The sequence below is a fragment of the Mauremys reevesii genome, linkage group 1 (assembly GCF_016161935.1).
Source record: "Mauremys reevesii isolate NIE-2019 linkage group 1, ASM1616193v1, whole genome shotgun sequence".
Lineage (NCBI taxonomy): Eukaryota > Metazoa > Chordata > Testudines > Geoemydidae > Mauremys > Mauremys reevesii.
Genome location: NC_052623.1, coordinates 237,421,896 through 237,447,353, shown reverse-complemented (window position 1 = coordinate 237,447,353; position 25,458 = coordinate 237,421,896). Strand labels below are relative to the sequence as shown.

At 43.4% G+C, this 25,458-nt stretch overlaps 1 protein-coding gene across 5 annotated transcripts in view; it reads right to left on the bottom strand.

Moving 5' to 3' along the window:
• Positions 1 to 6,487, bottom strand: part of SULT4A1 (sulfotransferase family 4A member 1) — a 48,109-nt gene extending 41,622 nt beyond the window's left edge. For 2 of the 5 annotated variants that reach the window (XR_005588457.1, XR_005588470.1), the window contains exon 1: positions 6,085 to 6,485. Coding sequence is in view for 3 of the 5 variants with exons in the window: in XM_039501444.1 (XP_039357378.1) it covers positions 6,085 to 6,253 (169 nt within the window). In the remaining 2 variants the exon portion in view is untranslated. Of the gene's footprint in view, positions 1 to 6,084 lie in introns of all 5 variants that reach the window. The other 3 variants (XM_039501274.1, XM_039501353.1, XM_039501444.1) reach the window with 2 other exon arrangements.
• Between the last annotated feature and the right edge of the window lie 18,971 nt (positions 6,488 to 25,458).

Here is a 25,458-nt window from a genome sequence, read left to right as displayed (position 1 = left end):
AATGCCAGTTGCATAGCCCCCGACCTCACTTGCGGGCCCCATTAGTACCTTTGCCTATTATTGACATCCCTTTCGAGAGGATAGCCATGGACATAGTGGGCCCATTAGAAAAATCGGCACAGGGCCACTGAAACGTACTAGTCATCCTTGACTATGCCACGCGGTATCCAGAGGCCATTCCTTTAAGAAACCCCACATCTAAGGCAATAGCAAAGGAACTATTACAGGTATTCGCCAGAGTGGGCATCCCTAAGGAGATCCTGACAGACCAAGGAACCCCATTCATGTCAAAACTAATGAAGGACTTGTGTGCCCTGCTCCGCATCCAGGCCATACGGACCTCAGTCTACCATCTACAAACAGATGGATTGGTCGAGCGATTTAATCATACCCTTAAAAGTATGATCCAGAAGGTGGTAGCACAGGATGGAAAAGACTGGGATACCCTTCTACCATATCTAATGTTCGCTATACGGGAAGTCCCCCAGGCATCCACGGGTTTTTCTCCCTTTGAACTACTATATGGACGCCACCCATGCAGGATATTAGATATCGCCAAGGAAGATTGGGAGGAACAACCCAACCCAGGAAAGAATGTCATTGAGCATGTGACACAGATGAGAGAGCGAATAACTCGAGTAACCCCGATAGTACGGGAACATCTAGAAAAAGCACAAGAGTCCCAGCGGACGTATTACAACCGTCGGGCGAAAGTATGGAGATTTCAGCCAGGGGAACGGGTGATGGTGTTAGTGCCAACAGCAGAAAGCAAACTTCTAGCCAGCTGGCACGGACCATATGAGATAGTGGAAGCCACTGGAGAGGTGAACTATAAGGTTAGACAACCAGACCGCCGAAAGCCAGAGCAAATCTACCACGTCAACTTACTGAAGCCCTGGCATGACCGAGAGACGTGTCTGGTCATTCGAGGAGCTCCATCTCAAACAGACGACCCACAGGGGCAGGTAAAGATATCTCCTGAATTAACCCCAGAACAACGAACAGAGGTCATTGAAATGATCCACCGGAACCAGGATGTATTCTGTACACAACCGGGCCGAACGACACTAGTCCAACATCATATTGTCACCAGCCCCGAAGTAAGGGTGACGATAAGACCATACCGAATACCGGAAGCCAAAAGGGAAGAAATTAGGACGGAAGTGAAGAAGATGCTGGAACTCGGGGTCATTGAAGAATCCCACAGTCAGTGGTCCAGCCCGATCGTCCTAGTCCCCAAGCCTGATGGCACCCTGAAGTTTTGTAACGACTTCCGGAAATTGAACGAAGTATCCCACTTCGATGCATACCCGATACCACGCATTGATGAGCTGGTAGATCAGTTAGGCAAGGCCTGATACCTAACCACTCTGGATCTGACCAAAGGTTATTGGCAGTCTTTTCCTTGGCATCCTTGGCCAGGGGAATTTGCCTTCTCTACCCCTGATGGCCTCCCTGGGGCCCCTGCAACATTCCAACAACTTATGGATAAGTTACTACGACCCCATGCCAAGTATGCCGCCGCCTATCTAGATGACATAGTCATCCATAGCCCTGACTGGGAAACGCACCTAGGAAAAGCAGAAGCAGTGCTGGACGCCCTGCGAAAGGCCGGTCTCACTGCTAACCCTCTCAAGTGCGTGATAGGACTAGCTGAGGCCAGATACCTTGGGCATGTAGTAGGGAGAGGTTTGGTAAAACCCCAATGGAACAAAGTGGAGGCAATACAAGGTTGGCCTCGACCAATCCGCAAAAAGCAGGTCAGAGCATTTTTAGGGATAGTAGGGTACTACAGGAGATTTATCCCTCATTTTGCCACAAGAGCAGGGCCATTGATGGATCTGATAAAAGCTCAGGCCCCGAGATAGTTAAGTGGACTGATGCGACAGAAGATGCATTTGCAGATTTACGGACAGCCCTATGCTGCCATCCAGTACTCATAGCCCCTGACTTCGAGAAGGAATTCATCCTACAAACAGACGCCTCAGAAGCGGGGCTTGGTGCCGTCCTTTGCCAGATGGTAGGGGAGGAGGAGCACCCCATCTTGTACCTCAGCCGGAAGCTCCTCCCCAGGGAACAAAAGTACGCTGTTGTTGAAAAGAAATGTCTGGCGATAAAATGGGCTATGGAGACTCTCCGCTACTATCTCCTGGGGCGGCGATTTGCCCTCATGACAGACCACGCCCCACTCCAGTGGATGCACCGGAACAAGGAGAAGAACGCCAGAGTGACGAGGTGGTTCCTCTCTCTGCAGCCTTTCCATTTCCAGGTCCAGCATAGGGCTGGAAGCCGACATGGCAACGCTGATGGCCTATCGCGACGACACTGCCTCTCGTCCCAAGTAGCCCAACCCCTTGGTGTTGAGCAGGGCGGGGGGGGATATGTGATACAGCATGGCCAGAGGGCAGCAGGAGAGTGTTAGCAGGGAGCCTTATTCCCTGCAAGGGGTGGAAGGTTTGCTATAGATTAACTAGAGCACCTGAAGCCAATTAGAGTACCAGCAGTGAGTCACATGATATAAACCCCTGCTTCAGGTCAGACAGTGTGGGTTGCTGGAGCAGGAAGGTTTGGTTGGAGCAGAGAGCGGTTTGAAGGAGTTGAAGCAGAGAACAGTTTTGAAGAGAGACAAAAGGAAAGTTTGGAAGAGTGCTGCGGTGGGCTGAGAAGTCCAAAAACCCTAGGTAAGGAGCACCTGGCTTATGCAGAAGGAAGGCAAGAAGCCCCTCCACAAGCTGAAGGGCAGGAGAGGGAAGTAACCCAGAGGAAGGAACCACCAGTACAGGTGGTTCACCACTAACCTCAGGGCCCCTGGTTTGGGACCTGGAGAAGAGGGCGGACCCAGGTCCCTCCCTCTCCACTCCACTCCTCAAGGACACTAGTGGGGTAATTAAAAATACCAGTTCAGAGGCAAGCAATGGTGCCCTGAACCTTCCCCAAAGAAGAGAAAGCGCGAGACCCAGCATAACAGTACCGGCAATTTGCCACAACACACACACACACACACACACACACACACACCCCAACAACAAATGGAAGAAAGGGAAAGTTTATAATTTTTTTATAGCTACCTTCACTTCCATTGCAAAACCAGGTGAATTTTTTAACCTATACGGCCTTCTTCCTCAGTTGTGGGTTTGTGGCTTTTTGGACATCTAATAAAGTGTTCTTAAACAATTCCCAATTATCATTCACATTTTTATGATTATTTCTTCTCCCCAGCTGGTTTGGCTCATAATTGTTTTCAGCTTTGTGAAATTGGCCATGTTAAAGCCCCAAGTATATGTATGTATGTGTGTGTGTATATATATCTCTCTCTATATATATATCTGGTCTGGACTTTATTCTGCTTGCACATTATAAATGTGATCAAATCATTAACACTTGAACCTAAGTTACCATTAATTTTTAGTTCTGTGATCCGTTCCTCTTTATCTGTCAAGATGAGATCTAATATAGAATTTCCCTGTATTGGACTCAACACTTTTTGAGTTACGAAATTGCCATTTGTGATATTTAGAAATTCCAAGGATGTTTTAGTACTGGCAGCATGAGATCTACAGTGTATGTCATTCAGATAGAAGGCCCCCATGATCATGTAGCTTTTCCCCCCTAAAACTTATAGACAGGTACATTAGGAGACAGTTATTGTATTCCCTAGTGTGATTTGGAGGTCTTTAGCAGACACCACTTAATACTCTTATGCTTTATCTGTTAGGACATTGATCCATAAGCATTCAAGATTATTTTCTTCTGAGTTATCAGTTAGTCGGAAACAGGTAATGCCCTGTTGACAAAGAGTGCCACTCCCCCTCCCCTTTTACCCACTCAGTGCTTCCTAAATAATTTATAACCATTGATTTTAACATTCCAATCATGGGAATCATCCCACCAGGTTTCAGTTATATCAACAAAATCGAATTTATACTCATAAATGAGCAATTCCAATTATTTCACCTCTCCGTGCCTCAGTTTCCCAATCTGTAAAATGAGGATAATGATATTAATCTCCTTTGTAAAGTGCTTTGAGATCTGCAGATGAAACACACTTTCTAGGAGTGAGGCATCATTATTAAAATGCGTATATATGGTACTTAGAACAATAGGGCCCTGATCTCACTGAGGCCTCTGTGCATCTATAATGTTACTACTATAACAACAATAATAATAATTGTGAGTTGGGTTACTATTCATAACTACTTATGATTCAGTGGCTGTAAAGTTATGGGAACTAAGCAGTTGCCTCTTGACACGTTATATTGTTCTGATGTGCATTATGGGGGGACACAGGGTAATAAGACATATTTTACGGGTCACCAATACAAACCAATATGGGGTTCTCTAATGAACTGCTTTAGATTCACGAACAGTAACATGATACAAAACTGAAACCTCAATAAGCTGAAATAATTAAATAGAACTTTTAGTGCTTTCTGCATGTCATAGATTTTCAGAGAGACAGCTGAAAAAAGCAATAGCTATCAGGTTCTACTTCTAGCATTTTTGGTCCACTGGTCTGTCTACACTGCAGACATCTGCCAAACACTGACCAGAATCATTAACAGCATCATTATTAGTTAAGTATGAAGAAACAGCAGCTGCAATAAGCACTTAAAAGTCCAGTAGACAATAACAGGATCTTTCATCATGGAAGACTGTGCACTTTTACACTGGTACAGCAAGAGAAACTGGAGAAGCAAATAACACTTTGATAAAATATACAGTCAAATGAAAGGAGTCAGTAAGTAATCTTTTTACCCATAATGTAAAACAAACGATTTTGCCATTGTACTGAGAGAGCTAACATCTGTTATCTCAGTACAATGGACTTTGAATTTTCCAGAAAGAGATCATCTTATTACCAGGGGGAAAGTCATTCAACGATGTGTTTAAAAAGAAAGAGTCCATGCATCTCTGTTTGTTTCCAGTTTTATCAGGTGGGTTATGAAGCTACCATATTGTCTGCTTCTTTGGCAGCAGCACTGTATCCATATTAATTCAGTCTAAGCACTTGTTTGAAAATGGAGAGAATAATAAATAAAATAATATGGTGTTAAAAGCATAGATACTACAGTTATCAGCTCAAACTGTTTACTGCAGAAACACATACTTGTATTATTAATAGGGGGTATTTCTTACTACTCTGTTTAACTGTTCCAAACACATGTCCTCACTGAACACTCTGGTTTTCTTTTCCTTAGACAGTAATGAGGGTGGTGGTGGAGTGTTGTCACTACATCTGCTTCACCATATATCCTGCCTTTACATATTTATCTTGGACCAGATTATGACACATTACTCTCACTGACTAGTACCTTCCTCCTTCAGCAGTCCAGGTGGAATCAATGCAGAAAGGTGCTTCAAAACAAGGGTAGCAGCAACTGGCCCTTTATTTTTTATGCAATCGAAAATTCCTAGGAAAGGGATCTATATTTCCCACTCACCCCGCCCAACCCCACAGTAAAGTGCCCTGGCCACAGAACTCCCCCTTAACTTCAAAGGGTGTTGATGGATGTCAATTAACGTTTGAATGGAGGGCAATCCATCATCCCAGTATCTAATTTAGTGCTTTACAAAGCTCTTTCGGCTTCAAAGGTCCTATCTTGAAGCAAATTCTTGTTTTTAATAGGGAGACTGAGCTCCACTGCCACTGTTAAAACAATTCGCTTTATCAGGCCGCGTATCTCATTTAGTTTTTGTTGCATAAGCGTGTGCAACACTTTGACGATGTAAAATTCAATACAAGCCACACACGTTATGTCTGCTCATGTGTGGGCTGTGTTCTGCGATCCAGACCCGGCTAAGGAGAGGCAAACCCGATATCAAATAGCATGGCCATTGCTCGGTATGGTTTCCAAAGTGCTGTGCAGACACTGCTACATACACTGTTACCGTGCAGACATAAATCCATCAGCTCAGGCTGCGTTATCCCGTATGTCACCGAGTTAAAGCAGCCCCGGGGAGGGAGACAGAGCCTGGAACTTGTTCAAAAGCCCAGCCCCGGGGCTCAGCTGGGAAAGAGGCAACCCCCAGGGGCGGTCAGTGCCTGGGCGGGGAGGGAAAGGCTCGGGGAGAATGAATCTGTACCTGATTTGGGATAGGTGACAATCCAGACATCGCTGCCCCGCACCGGGAAATTGGCGATCTCCTCCATCTTCCCCCGGCAGAAGGGAGGGAGCCGCACTCCATTGTATTCAAAGTATTTGCTCTCAAACTCCCCGGGGGTGCTGGGGGTCTCGGCTTCACTCTCCGCCATCCTCCTTCCTGCCAGGGGCGGGCCAGGTGGGCACGGGCCGCGGGGAGGGCGCAGCCTGGAGACGCGGCGGGGGGAGGAGGGAGGAGGCTCAGCGGCGGCAGCAGCAGCCCCCAGGCGGCCGCACGCCGGGAGCAGGAGGTGGCGGTGCCGGCCGGCCGGCGGTGGCTGCAGTGGGGAGAAGCGGGCTGGGGAGCGGAGCCCGACCTGCAGCGAATGGGCTCCGGCGCTGGTGATGTCATGCGGCGCGGGGCCGGCGGCGGGAGGATGCGGCAGCTCAGCTCTGAGCAGCGGCGGCGGCAGCATTGGCCTCCTCGCCACTGCTTAACCCTCCCCGCGCCGCGTGGGGCGATGCTCCCCCCCCCTGCTACCCACCCACCCACCCACACACACACAGGGAGGTGGGGCCATGGGCTGTGCGCGCCAGGCTGGCGGCAGGGGGCCCGAGTTGCACGGGAAGTGGGGGGACTGGAAGAAGGGGTTAGTGATTTGATTTGCCGTCCCCACTCCAGTCCCCCCATCAGCCCATGGGCTGCAGGGCGCACCCAGCAACCCCTCCGGTCATACACGACCGCATGGAGAAGTCAGCTGTGCAGCAGCCCCTTCAATGGAGGATGACCCCAAGATGTCATTTGGGTTGCAGGGGGCTGGGTTGTGTATCCACAATCAGCCCCTCATCCTGCTTCTGCACCGACCCACCCATGCATTGGGGCCACCTCTGCGGGGTTGTGGGATGAGCTAAATGTGCCCTTCGCAGCATTGCAAGGGCTCTTCTTGGCAAAGGAGTATGATGAAGTGAGGGCTCGGAGTCAGCAATAAGTTATCAGGCAGCAGCAGTGACCCCTATCATATCTCTCAGGCCACAAACGTTATTTTAGGAGTGGTGGCCATTCTGCAGACAATGCTTGTGGGAGGGAGGCTCTAGCCCATCAAAACTAAACCTACCCTAGCAACTCATGGATGGGTGACAGCCCAAACTCCAGCTAACGGGCCCATTGCTGGAATGCTGGAGGCATCCAAAGGCAAACATCACCCCCCGCCCCAACCTTGTCTAAACTGGAGACATTTGTCACCAACTGCTTGGATAACACCTGCTTGGATGCCCCAGCATGGCCAAAAATCCAAAAATACAGATTAACAAAATTAGAGTGTGTAGCTCATTCTTGAGAGGTGAAGGCTAAGAGTATTAACGGGGCTGAAGACAGCAAGATGGTGTTATAATTAGACTCCAAAAAAAAAGCCTTATAGCTACATGTAATTCTTCAAAAGGCCAGGTACGGAATAAAGGTCTAAGCAGCAAAATGTCTAGAGGCGTGAGGAAGAAGAGAAGCCTATAAAAGAGAGTTGAGATGGCTATCCTTTCACAATGCTAATGACATACATTTCTCCATCTACCAATACATGCACAACTAAAAGAGAGACCCAAAATACACAAGTGTAGAGGAGGAAGCTCAAAATGGGGTGGGATTAATTTCTTGAGGATGTATATGTTTATCTACAGCCATGTGATTATAATTGAGAATTTATAAAGTCAATAATTTACTATAATGAATGTGTGATAACATCAGCTTAGTTAATTATTATTGTATTATTTCTGACATTATTGTGATGGTAGCACCAGGTCAGGTTGCCATTATGCTTGGTACCATATAAATCGATAGTACATGGCAATCCATATCCCAGAGAGCTTATAAACTTACTGGTATATGGGTTAGAAATAAATTTGAGTCAAACAATGAAGGATAGTCCTTCTTATCAGGTGCAATTGAAAAGCAGGGCAGCTACTGCATATTAAAAGCTTTGTTATCTTTGCTGTGTTGAAAACGTTTCTGTAAGACATTCCCTGCCATTCCCTTTGGCTGATGTATAAAATAAACACAAACGTAATAATTCTCATGGTTTTTCTTTCAGAACTACTCTTTTGACAGAATAATGCAGTTCTTTTGGAGACCACACAGACAGTCCTAACTGTGGTCAAAATATTAATATTATGCCTAAAGCACCACCTGAGGCTGAGTCCCTATTGTGCTAGGCTCAGTACAAACCCAAAGTAAGAGACAATCTCTGTCCCAAAGCTTGCAATGTGAGACAGAAAGTATTATCCCCATTTCACAGAGGGAGAATAAAAGCACAGGGAAGCGAAGGCACTTACCTTAGGTCATCTAGTGATAAAGCAAGGAATAGAACCCAGGAATCCCAGTCCATTGCATTATCCACTAGGCCACACTACTCTGAAGAGAACCTACTGTAAAATCTTAAAACCCGACAATCAATATCTTCTGATTGTTTCAAACCACTTTCACAGTAACCCTTAACACATATTATAACATGTGTGACACCCAGCCAGCCAGTTAGCTATAAAATCTCTCTTAGTAGTTGTTCTCTACTTGCTTTACCTGTAAAGGGTTAAAAAGTCTGTATTGTTCTCCCAGAGAGCAGAGACAGGGCTGGAACTATGCTGTAAAAAGCTTTGGGCCAGGTATGAAAATCACCAGATCATGCCTAGAAGCTACTCATTTGAAACCCCAGATATGTAAGAAGGTCAGGAAATGTCAAGGAAGACGTGATTAGGTTTATCTCTTTTATTTCTTTATGGCTTGTGGACTCCTCTGTGCTAACCCCAGGTGCTTTTGTTTTGCTTTTCACCTTTAAGCTGGACCTCAAGAAAGCTATTCTTGATTCTTAATTTTTGTATTTTCTCTTTTTAAATCTATCAATAGCCTGAGTTCCAGATGTATTTTCTTTCTTTTTGTTTTTAATAAAATTTATCCTTTTAAAGAACAGGATTGAATTTTTGTGTTCTAAGTGGTTTGTGCACATGTTGTTTAATTATCTGGTGGCAACAGCTGATTTCCTTTGTTTTCTTTCTCAGCTGTTTTCTTTCTCAGCTTTTCCCCAGAGGGGGGGTGAAAGGGCTTGAGAGTACCCCACAGGAAGGAATTCCCAAGTGCGCCTTCCTGGGTTCTCAAAGGGGTTTTTGCACTTGAGTGGTGGCAGCATCTACCCATCCAAGGTCAGAGGAAAGCTGTAACCTGGGGAGTTTAACACAAGCCTGGAGTAGCCAGTATTAATTTTTAGAATCCTTGCGGCCCCCCACCTTCTGCACTCGGAGTGCCAGACTGGGGAATCAGCCTTGACAGCATGCTACAACAATTGCCCCAAACACTATAACTATGGCCCATTTTTAAATAAAGGTTGCTATTTGTTATTCAAAATAGCTAAAAGCTGAAATTGTATGTGGATGGAGTGGGATGCAATAGGAAATGTGCTTTTTATTAGTGCAAACTGCAACCACTGGAAAAAAAATTACATTCTGGTTAGCTCAGTTATGCAAGGCATGGCATGCACTATTCTTCAATAGAAACATAATTGTGCAATTCTAGGGGAAATTACAAGTACAAGGCTGTTCAGTTCCCCATTTTACAGATAGGGAACTGAGGCACAGAGAGACTAAATGACTTGCCTAAGTTAACACAGGAATTCTGTAGCACAACTGGGAAGTTAACCAAGATTTCCTAGTCCTAGTCCAGTGCCTTAACCATGTAAGGTCAAATGTATCAGAATCTGGCCCTATTTAAGTTAAAGTTAAATTTATGTTGCTAATTTAAAGGATTTTTTCTAATATCTCAAGTTTGGGAATTTTTAATTAACTTTTGGTTTTCTTTCTCTTTTGTAAACCACCAAGAAATACTTCTTCTGCTTAATCTCGCTGAAATAGGCTTTGGCTCTTAATCAAATAAATTACTGATGGGCCTTCTAAAAGGAAAGGGATCTCAGTCCTCTTTAGGGGGAGTGAGTAAGGTGATTGTGACAAGACGTGTAGATGTCAAGGACCTGGGGAAATCTACGTTCTTCCTTCCATTGGTCAGAAGGGTTGGTGAGAATTAAAAGAGTCAGCAACCGAAGGCTGCAAGGCATTGTTTCTTGGTTGTATCAGGATGTCGGCTGTGATAGGATAGCTACAACATAAATATCACAGGCTGTGGAATCTCAGCTACCAGTGTGTTATTTTGTGCACTGTGCTGTCTATGATTGCCAACAGTTTGATATGTGAATCTTGTTCTACCTGTGTTATTCCTTTGCTATTGCTCTACCCACCGCTGTTCATTGAGTAGGCCACTAGCTTCTCTGATGTGCTTCATGTTAGGGCCGGCTCTACTGTTTTTGCAGCCCCAAACAGCACACCGAACTGCCGCCATGGACAGCAGGGGCAGTCCATGTGCCGCTAGGATGGCATGCGCGTTTCTGCGGTGGCGGCAATTCGGCAGCAGCTTCTGTCTTCAGCTGGAAGACAGAAGCTGTGCCGCCGTGGACAGCTGAACATAGAAGCTGCTGCCCAATTGCCGCCGCGGAAACGCGCGTGCCGCCCTAACGGCACACGGACTGCCCCCGCCATCAGCGGTGGCAATTCGGCGCGCTGCTTGGGGGCAAAAACACACAGACTGCCGCCCCTTGCAGATTGCCGCCCCAAGCACCTGCTTGGAATGCTGGTGCCTGGAGCCGGCCCTGTTCATGTGCACCTTTTGTGACCTGCACAAGACGGTCCATATTCTCCTTTCATTTACATGAATGCAACTCCATTGAGGTCAACTGGGTTGCGTTGATGTAACTGAAAGGAGAATTTGATCCAAACAGTGCAATGTAAAGCTCTTCCTCTACTTTTCTGCATGTGATCTTCATGGTAGGCAAAATGTCTTAATCTCAACAGTAGGAGAAAAATATCCTTGTTGCTTTGATATCCTAATTAAGGGCTAAATTCTGCTCTCACAACATGCACTGAAATCAATCGGAGATGTCTACTTGTTACTAAAGGCAGAATTTGGCTCTAAAATTGTGCCAGGATGTTACTCCTTCATATTTCAAAACAGGAAAAGTGTCCCAGCTCTCATATCTGGTATTATTGCATAGATTTTTTATTTAAGATCCAACCCTCCTTCCACCTAAGTAAATGGCAAAACTTCAATCAGAGTAGGAGTGGGCCCTTAGTGGAAAAACCCCATTAAGGTGTAGATTGTGCCAGTATTTGACATTTGGCCATCAACATTTTTTAGACCTAGAGTCCTGATTTCAGGGGCGTTTGGGGCATACAGGAATGCAGGTTCAGTATGCTAATTTAGAATCCTTTTGTTACTAGCTGAGTCTCCTATCCCACTACACAGAATCAATTTCCTCTGATGTCATTACTTCTCCTGAAATCATATGGTTGAGGTATAACTGTTGTCACCAGTAAGAAAGTATTACAGACCCACAATTCAAACCACAGAGATGATAGGTATCAAGAAAAAAAAAAGTATTTGTTACAGTGATTTCTGATCACTAAAACAATTGGTTATGTCAGTAATAAATAACAGCAAAGAACAAACAAGGGGACAAAAGATCATATTATATCTTTGGTTACTATTTATCTGCATTAATTTACTCTTTAAAGCTTCTAACCAAGCCCTTAGACATTTATACAAACATTAAAAAAATGTGTAAAATAGGGATCAATATTCACACTAGCAAGACACTGACTCTGTATTTCACTTTGTGGTTAATGGGAGTTGTACATGTATATTTGAGGGAACAAACTGATTAAAGTCTGTAGATGACAAAACTGAACAAACAATATCCTGGGGAAAGAGGAGCATTCCAATATTTTGAGCCATATCTTCAGCAGCTGTAACAGGAAGTAAGGTTGTTCAGTGTTCAGCTATCTTGTGGCACACTACCTGAGGAAGACTCAGTATCAAAAGATGAATCCAACATCAAAGATAGCATAGATGAACCAGGCTGGAGTATTTCACTGATTCTCAGGTTCGCAGGTGACAAAAAAATGGTCTGCAGAACCATTTTCTGAAGGTCACATTAGTTTAAAGAATATAAGCTTTCATATGTGTGTCATCTATAGCTATAGCCAATCTTATCGTGTGTGTTTCTAGGGCTTCTTGTTACACTTATTAATCTTCCAAATGTATAGCCTGATCCTATATCTCTTATTTGTTCAATAGTCCCATTTACTAGCACTAACTTGTAAGGAGCAATGTTTGATCGTGTGGGTAAAATAAACTACATGGGCCTGTTTTTCCTCTCACTTATACTGACGTAAATCAGGACTAACTCTTTAGAAGTCAGTGGAGTTACACCTGGTACAAGTGAAAAGAGAATCAGACCCTATGCATACATATAGGGTGAAATACACTGCTACCTCGATATAACGCGACCCGATATAACACGAATTCGGATATAACATGGTAAAGCAGTGCTCTGGGTGGGGGCAGGGCTGCGCACTCCGGTGGATCAAAGCAAGTTCAATATAGCATGCTTTCACCTATAACGCGGTAAGATTTTTGGCTCCCGAGGACAGCATTATATCAAGGTAGAGGTGTACTGACCTTATTGAAATTCATGAGAATTTTGCCATTGACTTCAGGGGGCCAGGATTTTAACTCTAGTATGTGTCAGAAGTCCCTATGGTATGTGGGTGGGACAATAGCTGTATTTTAGTAAAATTATTATTTCTTCACTCTGTCCTTCCAAAAAGCTCTCCTTCACCAGTAGATTCCAATGATGTGAGAAGGTATTTCCCTGTTTTTCCCATCCAATTTCCCTATTTATAAAATAGAAATATTGTGACGTTTGATGGTCTTCAACTTTTTTTATCTAACATTTTATTTTTCTTGGAAAAATAAACTTTTTGTCAAAGTTTAAGAAACATATGCAATCATTTTACTCTTAATTGTGGAGAGCTTTGCTCATATTTTTACTCTGGACATACTTCAACCATTTCTACATTTTTAACTTAGTTTTTCATATATTTTCCCTGCCTCAACGGGGCCTCAAGTTTTGTATCTGCAAAATTGTTTGCTTAGTTGTGTGGGTTCAATTTTGTTCCCAACATTTAGGTTGCTTCAGAGTATAAGTAAATGATTTGCGAATGCAGTCCAGTTCTTCAGTGTCCAAGGCCCCGATGCTGCAATTGGATCCACAAAGGTGTATCTTTGTATAAACATGGAGTAAAACTGACTGTAAATGCAAGGGTTTGTCTGTCCATGTGGATCTGACTGCAGGCTTGGCGCCTCAGAAACAGAAACTGCGGGTGGAGAGTTGTGTCCACAGTTGGCAAACATAAAAATGGAGGCTAAGTTTTCAAAATCTGACCAGAAGTATATACATAATGGAAGGATAATGTCTGTAATAACTGCTTGTTATTGCACAGTCATAACCATATCCAAATAACTACATGCAGTATTGCATATATGCTGTGAAATACAGAGGACATGGTTGGGGATTGTAAGACATGGCCCATGCTGGAAGATTTGTGGAGGTCTGCAGGATGAGCTACTGGTAGAGCTGACTGGGAATTTTCTGTTAGAATTATTTTGTAACAGAATATGCAGTTTATGCAAAATCAGAATCTGTGGGAAAATTTTGATATTTCTGAAAACTGTTGATTTTCTATTTGGAAAAGCAAAATGAAATATGTCATTTCAGGCTGATTCAACTTGATTTGGAATTTTTCATTTGAATAAGTTCAATGAAACATTAAACTTCAATTCCCTAATAGTACATTACCTTATAGGAGTTGTAGTTCCAGTCCCCAGTCTTTCCTATGGGATGGACTCCCTCGAGGATTACATCTTCCTACAGTGCAATGCGGATTTCCCTCTGACTGAGCTGCACGGTTCTTCATGGAAGTGAGTGCAAGAATGCTCTGGGTGCATTATAGGACATGTAGCCTGGCCAGGCAGCCTGGCCTATAGGGGAGAATTGGGACATCAGGATCATGAACTACAGCTTCCATGGTGCAATGCAGCATTATGAAAAAATGCAGTTTAATATTGAGCTGACTTGAAATAAAGATTTTTGGGACTGTTCAATAAACCAAAATGAACCATTTCAATTTCGAGAATGTCAGAATATTCCATTGTGATTGAAAATAATGAAATCATTTTGACATTTCCAAATTGATTTTTTTAGAGGATAGCACACCAGAGTAGTGACTACATCACCTTTTCAAAAGTTGCTCTCAACATGGCCACCCAGCTCTGTTGCCAGTGATGATGGAGATCAGACCATAGCCTCTCATTTACCTGTAGGGATACTTGGGGTTAGAGTGCTGCTTGGTACTCAGGAGTTCCAGGGTCAACTCCCTGCTCTGCCAAAGACTTTGTGTGACCTTGAGCAAATCACCTAGTCTTTCCGGGCTGCAGTTTCCCATCTGTAAAATGTGGATAATAGCACTTCTCTGCCTCAAAGGGATGTTGTAAGGATAAATGTGTTGAAGATTTTGAAATGCTCAGATTCTATGGTGATGGGGGCTATACAAGTACTTGGACAGCAGGGAGCAATGTTTGTGCCACCACTGGAAGTTACACGAAGGCAAAGGGGAGTTTCCTTACATCCTCTCCTTACAGAACCAGGCACAATCAAGCCTGACAATATCTTATCTTCACTGAATTTTGCAATGCTTATACTGCTACAATATGTACTACTTCAAATTCAGCACACATCGAGGACTGTGCTGAGATTGTGGATAAATTTAGCAGCCCTTTCATTCCCAGGACTACATTTTCCAGTAGGCTGTGCTGAGAGAGGTTTTCAGGACAAACACAGCTCACCTCCACTGCACTCTCAGCAATATAAAGAAATATTCCCACTTACTTCACTGACACATCATGTGTATTAAGCATGCAACAAAGGCAGGCATGCAAAAGGCAGATGACTAAAAATAATCAGCATCCTGCAATATTTCCTTAAAAACTGAAAATTGAAGAGCTATTTGTAAGGAAGTTAGGTCATAGATTGCAAGTGAGAAAGATGAGCAACAAACAAATCAGAAGCATAAGTTAATAATGTGGCTTTTCTGAAAAGGCCTGGATCACAATCTTGTACTTGTAATTTCCCCTAGAGTTATGCAATTATGTTTCTATCAAAGAAGAGTGCATGGCCATGGCTTGCATAACTGAGCTAGTCATAATGTAAATTTTTCTGCAGTGGTTGCAGTTTGCATCAATGATCAACACATTTCCTATTGTAATCCAGCCATGTAGAATTTTAGCTTTTAACTATTTTTAATAACAAATAGCAACCTTTATTTAATAATAGGTCATGGCATTCTACAGTAATTTTCCCAAACTGCTGCAATATCATTATTGTAGGTAGTAGTGTCTGGGACAGTTATTTTAGCATGCTATAGTCTTTGTTAAGGGAGATTGCTTTAGGTGAGAAACTATTTTAGACAAGGGTTTTAACCTGTTAAAGTTAAGTGTAGACTCTAAGAGGCATCTTATACTTTTTGTTTTATATGTAACAATTTCTGTTTCCTTTTGTGATCCTTACTCACTATCTCTTAAATCTTAGTCTTTGGTAATAAACTTATGATTGTTTTCACTAGAACCACATCTCAGTGCTGTGATCTTATAATGGACCTGATCCTGAGCTGTGCAGTCAGGTTGTGTATATACTGTTCTCTTAGACAGTGGTTCTCAACCAGGGGTACACGTACCCCTGGGGATATGCAGAGGTCTTTCAGGGTGTACATCAACTCATCTAGCTTTTTGTCTAGTTTTACAACAAGCTGCATAAAAAGCACTAGAGAAGTCAGTACAAACTAAAATTTCATACAGACAATTATTTGTTTATATTGGTCTATTTACTATACCCTGAAATGTAATACAATATTTATATTCCAATTAGGGCTGTCAACTATTCACAGTTAACTCACGTGATTAACAAAAAATTGTGATTAAAAAAATTAATCACAATTAATTGCAGTTTTAATCACTGTTAAACAATAGAATACCAATTTAAATTTATTAAATATTTTGAATGTTTTTGTACATTTTCAAATTTTGATTTCAATTTTTACAATACAATACAAAAAGTATAGTGCTCACTTTATATTACTTTTATTACAAATATTTGCACTGTAAAAATGATAAAAAATAGTATTTTTAAGGTCGCCTCATACAAGTACTGTAATGCAATCTCTTTATTGTGAAAGTGCAAATGTAGATTTTTTTGTTACATAACTGCACTCTAAAACAAAACAACATAAAACTTTACAGCCTATAAGTCCACTCAGTCCTACTTCTTGTTCAGCCAATTACTAAGACAAACTAGTTTGTTTACATTTACAGGAGATAATGCTACCCGCTTCTTATTTACAATGTCACCTGAAAATGAGAAAAGGTGTTCGCATGGCAGTTTTGTAGCCAGCATTACTAGGTATTTACGTGCCAGATATGCTAAACATTCATATGCGCCTTCATGCTTTGGCCACCATTCCAGAGGACATGCTTCCATGCCGATGACACTTGTTTAAAAAAATGCATTAATTAAATGTGTGACTGAACTCCTTGGGGGAAAATTGTATGCCTCCTGCTGTTTTATCTGCATTCTGCTATATATTTCGTGTTATGGCAGTCTTGGATGACAACCCAGCACAAGTTGTTCGATTTAAGTTGTTCACTGCAGATTTGACAAAATGCAAAGAAGGTACCAATGTGAGTTTTCTAAAGATAGCTACAGCACTTGATCCAAGGTTTAAGAATCTGATATGCCTTCCAAAAATCTGAGAGAGATGAGATGCGGAGCATGTTTTCAGAAGTCTTAAAAGAGCAACAGTCTGATGCAGAAACTACAGAACCCAAACCACCAAAAAAGAAAATCAACCTTTTGTTGGTGGCATCTGACTCAGATGATGAAAATGAACATGTCAGTCCACACTGCTTTGGATTGCTATTGAGTAGAACCCTTTGTCAGCATGGAAGCATGTATTCTGGAGTGGTGGGCGAAGCATGAAGGGACATATGAATCTTTACTACATCTGGCACATAAATATCTTGTGACACCAGCTACATCACTTTCTGGTGACACCGTAAACAAGAAGCAAGCAGTATTATCTTCTGCAAATACAAACAAACTTATTTGTCTGAGCGATTTGCTGAAAAAGAAGTAGGACTGAGTGGACTTGTAGGCTTTAAAGTTTTACACTGCTTTATTTTTGAGTGGTTATTTTTTTGTACATAATTCTACATTTGTAAGTTCAACTTTCCTGATAAAGAGATTGCACTACAGTACTTGTATTAAGTGAATTGAAAAATCCAATTTTCCTATTAAAAATATTTGTAATAAAAATTCATATAAAGTGAGCATTGTACACTTTGTATTCTGTGTTATAATTGAAATCAGTATATTTGAAAATGTAAGAAACATCCAAAAATATTTAAAGAAATGGTATTCTATTATTGTTTAACAGAGAATTAATTGCGTGATTAATTGACTAATTTTTAATCACACAATTAATCACAATTAATTTTTTAATCACTTGACAGCCCTAATTCCAATTGATTTATTTTATAATTATATGGTAAAAATGAGAAAGTAAGCAAATTTTCAGTAACAGTGTGCTGTGACACTTTTGTATTTTTGCCTCATTTTTGTAAGCAAGTAGTTTTTAAATGAGGTGAAACGTGGGGTAAACAAGACAAATCAGACTCCTGAAGGGGGTACAGTAGTCTGGAAAGGTTGAGATCCACTGCTCTTGGAGACAGCAAACCAGTGACAGGGACTAGATACTACAGGGGGATGCTTTCAGAGGGGCTCAGGTACACCTATTGTTAATCTGCAGGATACAGAAGAGCTGCAGAACTCTGAGGGGATTATTTGAGTGGGCTCACAGACTGTTGGTGTCAGGGAGATGACACCTCAGTAAGTGCCACCACCTCTCTAGCTGAGACAGGAGGGTAATTATGACTCTCAATCCTGGGCATCCCAAGAAATATCACACTGTCCAACATTAAACAGTGATAAATAAGGTTTGGTATACAGAGACCTCTGTCCACTTAGTACCATGACAAACACATTATTGGAAATCTTTTTAACCTTTCCTAAAGGTACAGAAAAGAAGAGGGTGAGGTAAAGCATTTGAACAGTAAAACATTAAGTAAGGCTTTCATTTCACAAGGTCCTTTGTTCCCTTTCCCTTGAGCTGGAGAGAGTTTTTAGAAGGAAAAAGCTCTGTATTTGATAGTCCCTTAGGTGGTTTAAAGATGGTAATTACTGTCCTTTAGGGAAAAAGAGAAGTTAGTTGAGATGGACTAGAGCTGTTGTTGTTAAAGCCTGATCCCATTTCCTAGAAGACAAACACACACAAGAAGAGAGAGAAAAGAACAGCAATGGGAGAAAATGCAGCTTCTGTCTCTGGTGTTGATTCTCACTTGCAAACTTGCTGCTGGAATAAACAGACAGTGCATGGTCTTATCAGCCACTCCAAGACCTGGCAAACTTGTACTAGCATTGCGCTGTCTAGGGCATTGCTTTTAGTTGCCTCTTTCTCATCACAGGCTCACAATAGTGTTGCAAAATATGCAGTCTTGCCTGGCTAAGCCAGACTCTTATCAGGCAGAAGGAAAAAGGAGAGAGATAGGAAAGAGAAGAATAAAGTAGGGGAGGAAAAGAAGATGGGGTAGGGAGTGGGTGAGACAGGCTCTCATCCCACGTGGTGTTCAGACCTGTGGAGGTGGTGATGTCATTTGGGTCCCTCTCTTGGCCTTGTCTGGTCAAGACATTAGGATCAGGAAGGCCCAATGATGTCATATGGATCCCAGGAGATAGTGGGGTGACCACCATGATGGTGAAGTTAGATCCTCCTTTCACTTGTGCTCGCTTCGCCTCCAGCCATCTGTATTTTCCTCCCAAAAAGTATTTTCTTTTTAAGAACCCCCCAAGGGGGTGACGAGTAGAATAGCCCATGCTTCATTATTTTGTCCACCGATTAGGCCTAATTTCTGACATACTAATTTTGGTCCATTGATTTCCAGTCCCATACTTTTTTTATTTACCAGGCATGATCTTAATACAGTCCTGGAGTTATATCAGTAGCCTTTTTGTTTGGACTAATTCAGTCTGTCTCCCTTTTTTCCACCAACATTTGTTGTTCCAGGTTATTGTGACATTTATAAACGTTCACTCACTTTTTACCTTTGAGCTCACAATTAGGATACATTTGTAGGCCCAGTTATAATAGTGGCCATAAGGACTAAATGGAAGTGAGGGAAGTGTGGGCTGCAGTGTGGATGCCCATTGACAAACCTAGAAGTTGCCTGCTGGAACACATGTTTTGTGCCAAGATGCTCCTAGCCATAATCAGGAGACTATCTGAATGGTTCAGGTTATGCATATTCCAGCCAGAATAGCTATCTTGGCTATTAGCTAACAGGTCTCTCAACATCTGCAAAAGAGACAGGCCTTCCAATACTTCTCTCCTCCAGGAGCCTTCAACATCTTCCTGAAAAGGGAAGTTAAGGTCTTGCCCTATTTTCTCTATCTTCTTCTTCTGCTCCATTCTCTGCTACATCTAGACAGGAATAGTGCAAAGGGAAACCCATTACACAGAAACTTAGTGCTGGCTACAGATGAGCTGTCAGAAAGCAAGGACCCACATATGGGATGGAGGTGTTTTATGAATGGCTTCCTCATGGAACAGTATCTCTACGTGCCAATGTGGGTGTGGGAAGAGCAGTCAACTTGGAGGCAGATGGCATGGAGGAAAGCCTTAGACATCCACTTTCTCCCCCTGGACAGCTGGCTGATGAGCAGATGTGCTTGCTGGAGCAAGAGATAAGAGGGAAAAATCAGGAAAGAGGCAGCCATCACTCTACGCAAGTTATAAGCATGTCAGTAGCAATGGTGATTTGGAGGAGTTGTGGAGCCTGGATTTGTTGGGGGGGGCGGTGTCTGTCTGTCCACATGGTGGGAATCAGAACAGGTGTGGTAAGTGGATGGAGATTGCCTAGTGGAACTCCCTCTTATCTTGTACAATTTCCTCATGCACAGCTACTCGAGGGCTCTCAATAGTTGAATCTCCTAAGTGCTGTAATACTTTGATCTAATTTTGGTTGTTGGGTTTTTGTGCAGTTGCTGGATGTTGACAGTGGCTTGTGATATATGGAGGTCAAACTTGATGATCTGGTGGTTTCTTCTGGAACTTTAACTCTTTGGGTACATCTACATTTGAGCTAGGAGTGTGATTCCCAGCTCATGTAGATGTTTCTGCACTAGCTTTGCTCAAACTAATGTGCTTGTGATCCAAAGGATCCCTCATTACCAACTGATAAAGGATTCACTGTTCTGTAACAGCAACTCCTATCAGGCTAATAAACTTATTACACCCAACACGATGCTTTCATAGAATTTATCCCAAAAGGGTCATTAAGGTGTCTAATAAAAGCTTATATCATACTGATTGTCTTAATCGTTGAGAGATGTACATACGGATGATATTAAGAAGTTGCTTATATGTATTAAACGTATATGGTAATGCCTATGTTGCAGGAAGAGCTGACAAACAGTTTTCTTCTAGACAGGAGACAAGATGTGTCTCTTTCGGTCACATGCAAATTAAACATTGTGAGTCAACACAATGGAAGTCCATTTGCATACAGAACAAACAGGAGTATAGGAAATACACCTAGGAGCCTCTCCCCAACCCCCCGCTGCCCATGAAAGAACCCACGGGAGTCATTCTGACTTAGGAGCTGTCATAAATAGATAGTTAAGGGTTAATGCCTCTTTTACCTGTAAAGGGTTAAGAAGTTCACCTTGACGAGCTGACACCTGACCAGAGGAACCAATGGTGGGGGACAGGATGTTTCAAAAGGAAGGAGGGAAGTTCCCTTTGTCTTGGTCAGTTTCAGCTGGAGTGGAAAAGATCAAGGAACCAGCCTCTTATCAGAGTAGTAAGTTTTAGAAAAGAATAAATAGGTTTATGTTTATTTTCTTTTGTGACTTTGTCTTTGTGCAAATAGAGGAATAATCAAATTGGGGATTCTTTTGTGTACTAAGTTTTTGCCCAGGGGAACATCCTCTGTGTTTTGAATTTGCTGTCTGTGAGAGTAGCTGGTATGCTAATCTCTCCCAGAGGTATTTTTTTTACCTTTCTTTTCTTTAATTAAAAGTCTTATTTTTAAAAACCTGATTGATTCTTCCTTGTGTTAAGATCCAAAGAGATTGGATCTTGACTCACCAGGAATTGGTGGGAGAAAGGAGGTGGGGGATGGTTAAATTCTCCTTGTGTTAAGATCCCAGGGGTTGGATTGGTGTTCACCAGGAAATTGGTGAAGAAGTCTCTCAAGACTACCTAGGGAAGGGAGTTAGTACTTGGGAGTGGTGGCAGCAAAACCAGATCTAAGCTGGTAATTCAGCTTAGGGGTTCACATGCAGGTCGTCATCTCTGTACTCTAAAGTCCAGAGTGGGGGTGAAACCTGTGACAGGAGACAAAAACAATGGACTTTGGGGTATAAGTAGAAGGCAAAAAGGACACCATTTTATCCTTCACTGAGGATGCAAAAAGGACACAGCTTTCTGCATTCTTGAAAGTTGGAACCTGGCCATGTGGGCTAGTGATGCTGGCAGGTTGCTTTAGGTGAGAAACTGCTTTAGACAAGATTTTGGCCTGTTAAAGTTAAGTTTAGTCTCTAGGAAGCATGTTATACTTTTTGTTTTATATGTAAACATTTCTGTTTCCCATTATCCTGACACAGCTAGTATTTGTAGCACCCCTCTCCACCTGGTTACCTCCTTTAATGGCAATCCAATTACAGGTTCTGATGGACAGGTCTGGGTTTTTTTGGATCCCACCACCCACTCAGCAGGGTGAATCTTTTTTCTTTTTTGCTATGAAATTATTTGGCGGTGCCTCCACCCCCCTCGCTCCTTCCTGGCAGGGTCACCAGGGCAGCTTGGGTGGAAAATTCTAACTACAGAGTAATCCCCACTTACTTGCCAGATAGTTGGAGACTTCCAAGGAATAACACAACACATAAAAATATATTCAACACAATAATTATATTAAACAGGCAACATATACAACATAACAGGGTGGAAAATTATTTTTAGGGTCACCAGTACCCACACTTAAAATACCCATGACTTGATGTAACAAGTGTAAAATTAGTGTCCTGTTGGACGCGTACTTTGCTGGGGCCCTTGATGACCTATAAAATTCTCTGCAGTGGTTTAGCAGTGTGGCTGACTGGGTTCAATACAGCCCATAAGACCCACAAGTGGGAGGAGGTGGCGAATCCCTCCACAGGTGTAATAAGCAGCAGGTTATAAAATCCTCAAATCCTCACTCCCTGGACACAGTTTGAGGACTGTGGATTTGAGGACACAGGTCAGGAAGTAGAGGGTCCCCAAAACAAATTCCCCAACTAACTAAAAGCTGGTGCACTCACAAACCATTCATGGTTTGAAGATGACGCTGGACTCCTCAGTCACTGCAGAAGGGCTGTAGTCTGCTGTCAGGGATCCTCCTCAAGCAGGAATCAGGCTGTGTCGGTCCCAGGATTTCCTTTCATCACAAAGGGGTGCAGGGCTCAAGGTGTAGGTTATACAACTACCCTAACATCCAAACTGTTTCCTCCTAGCCCAGCCTCCAGTCACACACTCAGCAGGCAGCAGCCCTGGACTAGCAGAGCTGACCATGTGGTGACTAGTCTCACCTAGGGAGCCGGAGGTGAACCCAGCCTGGCTGGGGAAGGTTCTCAGCAAATGTAACAATTGGGAATGTAGTGAGTCGGTGTGGCTCCCCTCCTGCCCAGCAGAGGGAGCGCCCCTGCAGACACCCAAGTGGGCGGAGCCACCGCCGCCTGTTCCCGCCCCCTGGAAGTCAAGGGGTGGGACAGGAAGTATAAAGGCCGGCCGCCAGAGCTCAGTCAAGGCCCAGCCGCCGCCGGGAGCTTGCGACCGGGAACCCTCCAGGGCTCGAGGCAGTTGCCCTGACTGGCTGGAGCCCCTCCGCGCCCACTACAAGGAGGAGCCACCGGAGCCCCTCCGCGCCCGTTACTGGGAGGAGCCGCTGGAACTTCCCCGCGCCCGCTATGAGGAGGAGCCGACAGAGCCTCCCCGTCCCTGCTGTTACCTGGAGGAGCTGCCCGAGCACGCCTGGCTGGACTTCCCCAAGGAGCTGCTGGACCTGCCACCAAGCCCTGGTTGAGAGGAGCCTATGCTGGTCAACTGGCCTGGACCTGGTCCCACGGACGAGGTAGGCCCTGAGGGGGAAAGTGGAAGAAGTCCGGGGGTAGCCGACCCCAGTCAGGCTGCAGACACATACGAGTCCATGTCAGTGTGTTGCTGTCAGGACCCCACTGACCTGCAGCGGTGATAGCCGCTGCTAGGGCCCCGGGCTGGGACGCAGTGGAGTGGGTGGACCTGCGTCCCCCCTGCCACCCCACTCACGGGTGGCAGTTTTCCCCCTCACCCAACGCTCAGGTGTAAGGACCTGGGCTTGTATACGGTTTGCTGCTCAGCCCCTGCACCAGAGGGCCTGAGCCACTTTGTACTGTGGTTGCTGCTTAGCCTCTGCACCAGAGGGCCTGAGCCTCCTCGAGCCGTGTACTGTTGCTCAGCCCATTCAACAGAAGACGTGTAGTGAGTCGGTGTGGCTCCCCTCCTGCCCTCAGGAGGGTCGAGCCCCGGCGCGAACGATTACAGGGAATCATCCGTGAGGAAGGAAAACCCAGCTGAGGGATCTGCTGTAAGGTTCCTAGAGGCCAGTTCTCAGGGGGGAACCCTGCTTGCAGACCTGAGACTCACCAGCTCCCGGCCCCGGCCCTGGCTCCAGTCTCTCCAAAATGGCTTCTCCCCCTTTTTGAACTCCCTGGAAGGGGCATCTCACTCCCTATTGGTTGCCGGGCAGACTCTGAATTTGCCTTGGCTCCTCCTCCCTGAGCTGCCAGCAAACAGAGCTCCAGGAATCTAGGTCATCTCCTTGGGGGTTACATATTGTTTTTAAAATTATTATGAAGAACAAGTTTAAGCTTTGTTGTAATGTGCGTTGTTTGCCTGGACTGCTCAAGACCTGAATGCTTGTGCAGGAGGAACTCTTTGAGTTGGCTTTTTAAATACCTTCATGCTGTTTCACATCTGATACTCCTTGATGAAACATAGAAGCCTTACCTTATATCAGGCTTATTCAAAGTGATACAAGCTATGAAAGTGAGATCTTGGAAGAGTGTTGCCATTTTCATAATGTAATAAAAATACTGTAATGATAATTAATAATAAAATGTGTAATAAGCATGTCATAAAAACAATTTTTATATTTCCAAGATCACTGCTTTTATAATTTATACTCAGGTAAAGGAGAAAATCCCTGGAAATATTCATTTTTAGGAGGAGGTTCATGAGACTTGACATCTTAGTGAAAGGGGTCTGACATTGCACCCCATAAGGCTTCATGGGAATATGCTTATGATTGTATCTATGATATAACTGGAATATGTTTTATGCTACATATACTATGTAACATATCTATGTAAAGGTTATGATCTACTGAATATATTCACCTTATTTGTATGCATGTGTCATTGTTACATTCAAAGTTATGAATATGGGCTGTGTACTTGCTTGATTTCTAAGTATCCTTAGTAAAGCATTTGGACAGCTTCTTGAGAAAGGAATATGAAAATTAAGTGGCCAATCAAGAAACACTTAAAGGACAATGAATCTTAGAAGGCTCCAATCCACATAAGAAGTCTACCTGAGGACGTTCAGGGTAGCATGTAAACAATGGCTGCTGCCTGTAAAAAAAAAAAAAAAAAAAAAAAAAAAATGGAGTCAGGCATGGACATGTGATTTGCCCATGTGACTCCAAAACTCCATCTTAGAGCTAGGCTTTGCAAAGGAGAGAGGAGGGGTCTCCACCCACAAGAGAGAGTCTACTTAAACCCCTTTGTTCAGCTGGTTCAAGAGAGAGCCTCTCCACCCCCAGGGATACCTGAAACAAACTGGAACAAAGGACAGTAACTGCATGGGGTGTGAGTGATTGCTGGACCCAGACTAGAAGGAGACTAGTCTGTAAAAGGAAACTTACTGGAACACCACTGAGGGTGAGATTTTGTCTGTATTCAGTTTTCTTACTGTATTATACTCAGACTTGTGGGTTTTATTTTATTGGTAAATCACTTTGTTCTGTCTTCTATTACTTGGAACCACTTAAATCCTACTTTCTGTATGTAATAAAATCATTTTTTACTTATTAATTAACCCAGAGTATGTATTAATACCTGGGGGGCAGGAGAGGGGGCAAATAGGTGTGCATATCTCTCTATCAGTGTTATAGAGGGTGAACAATTTGAGTTTACCCTGTATAAGCTTTACACAGGTTAAAACAGACCCCATTGGGAGTTGTGTTCCTGTCTTTAACACTCAGATGCCCATC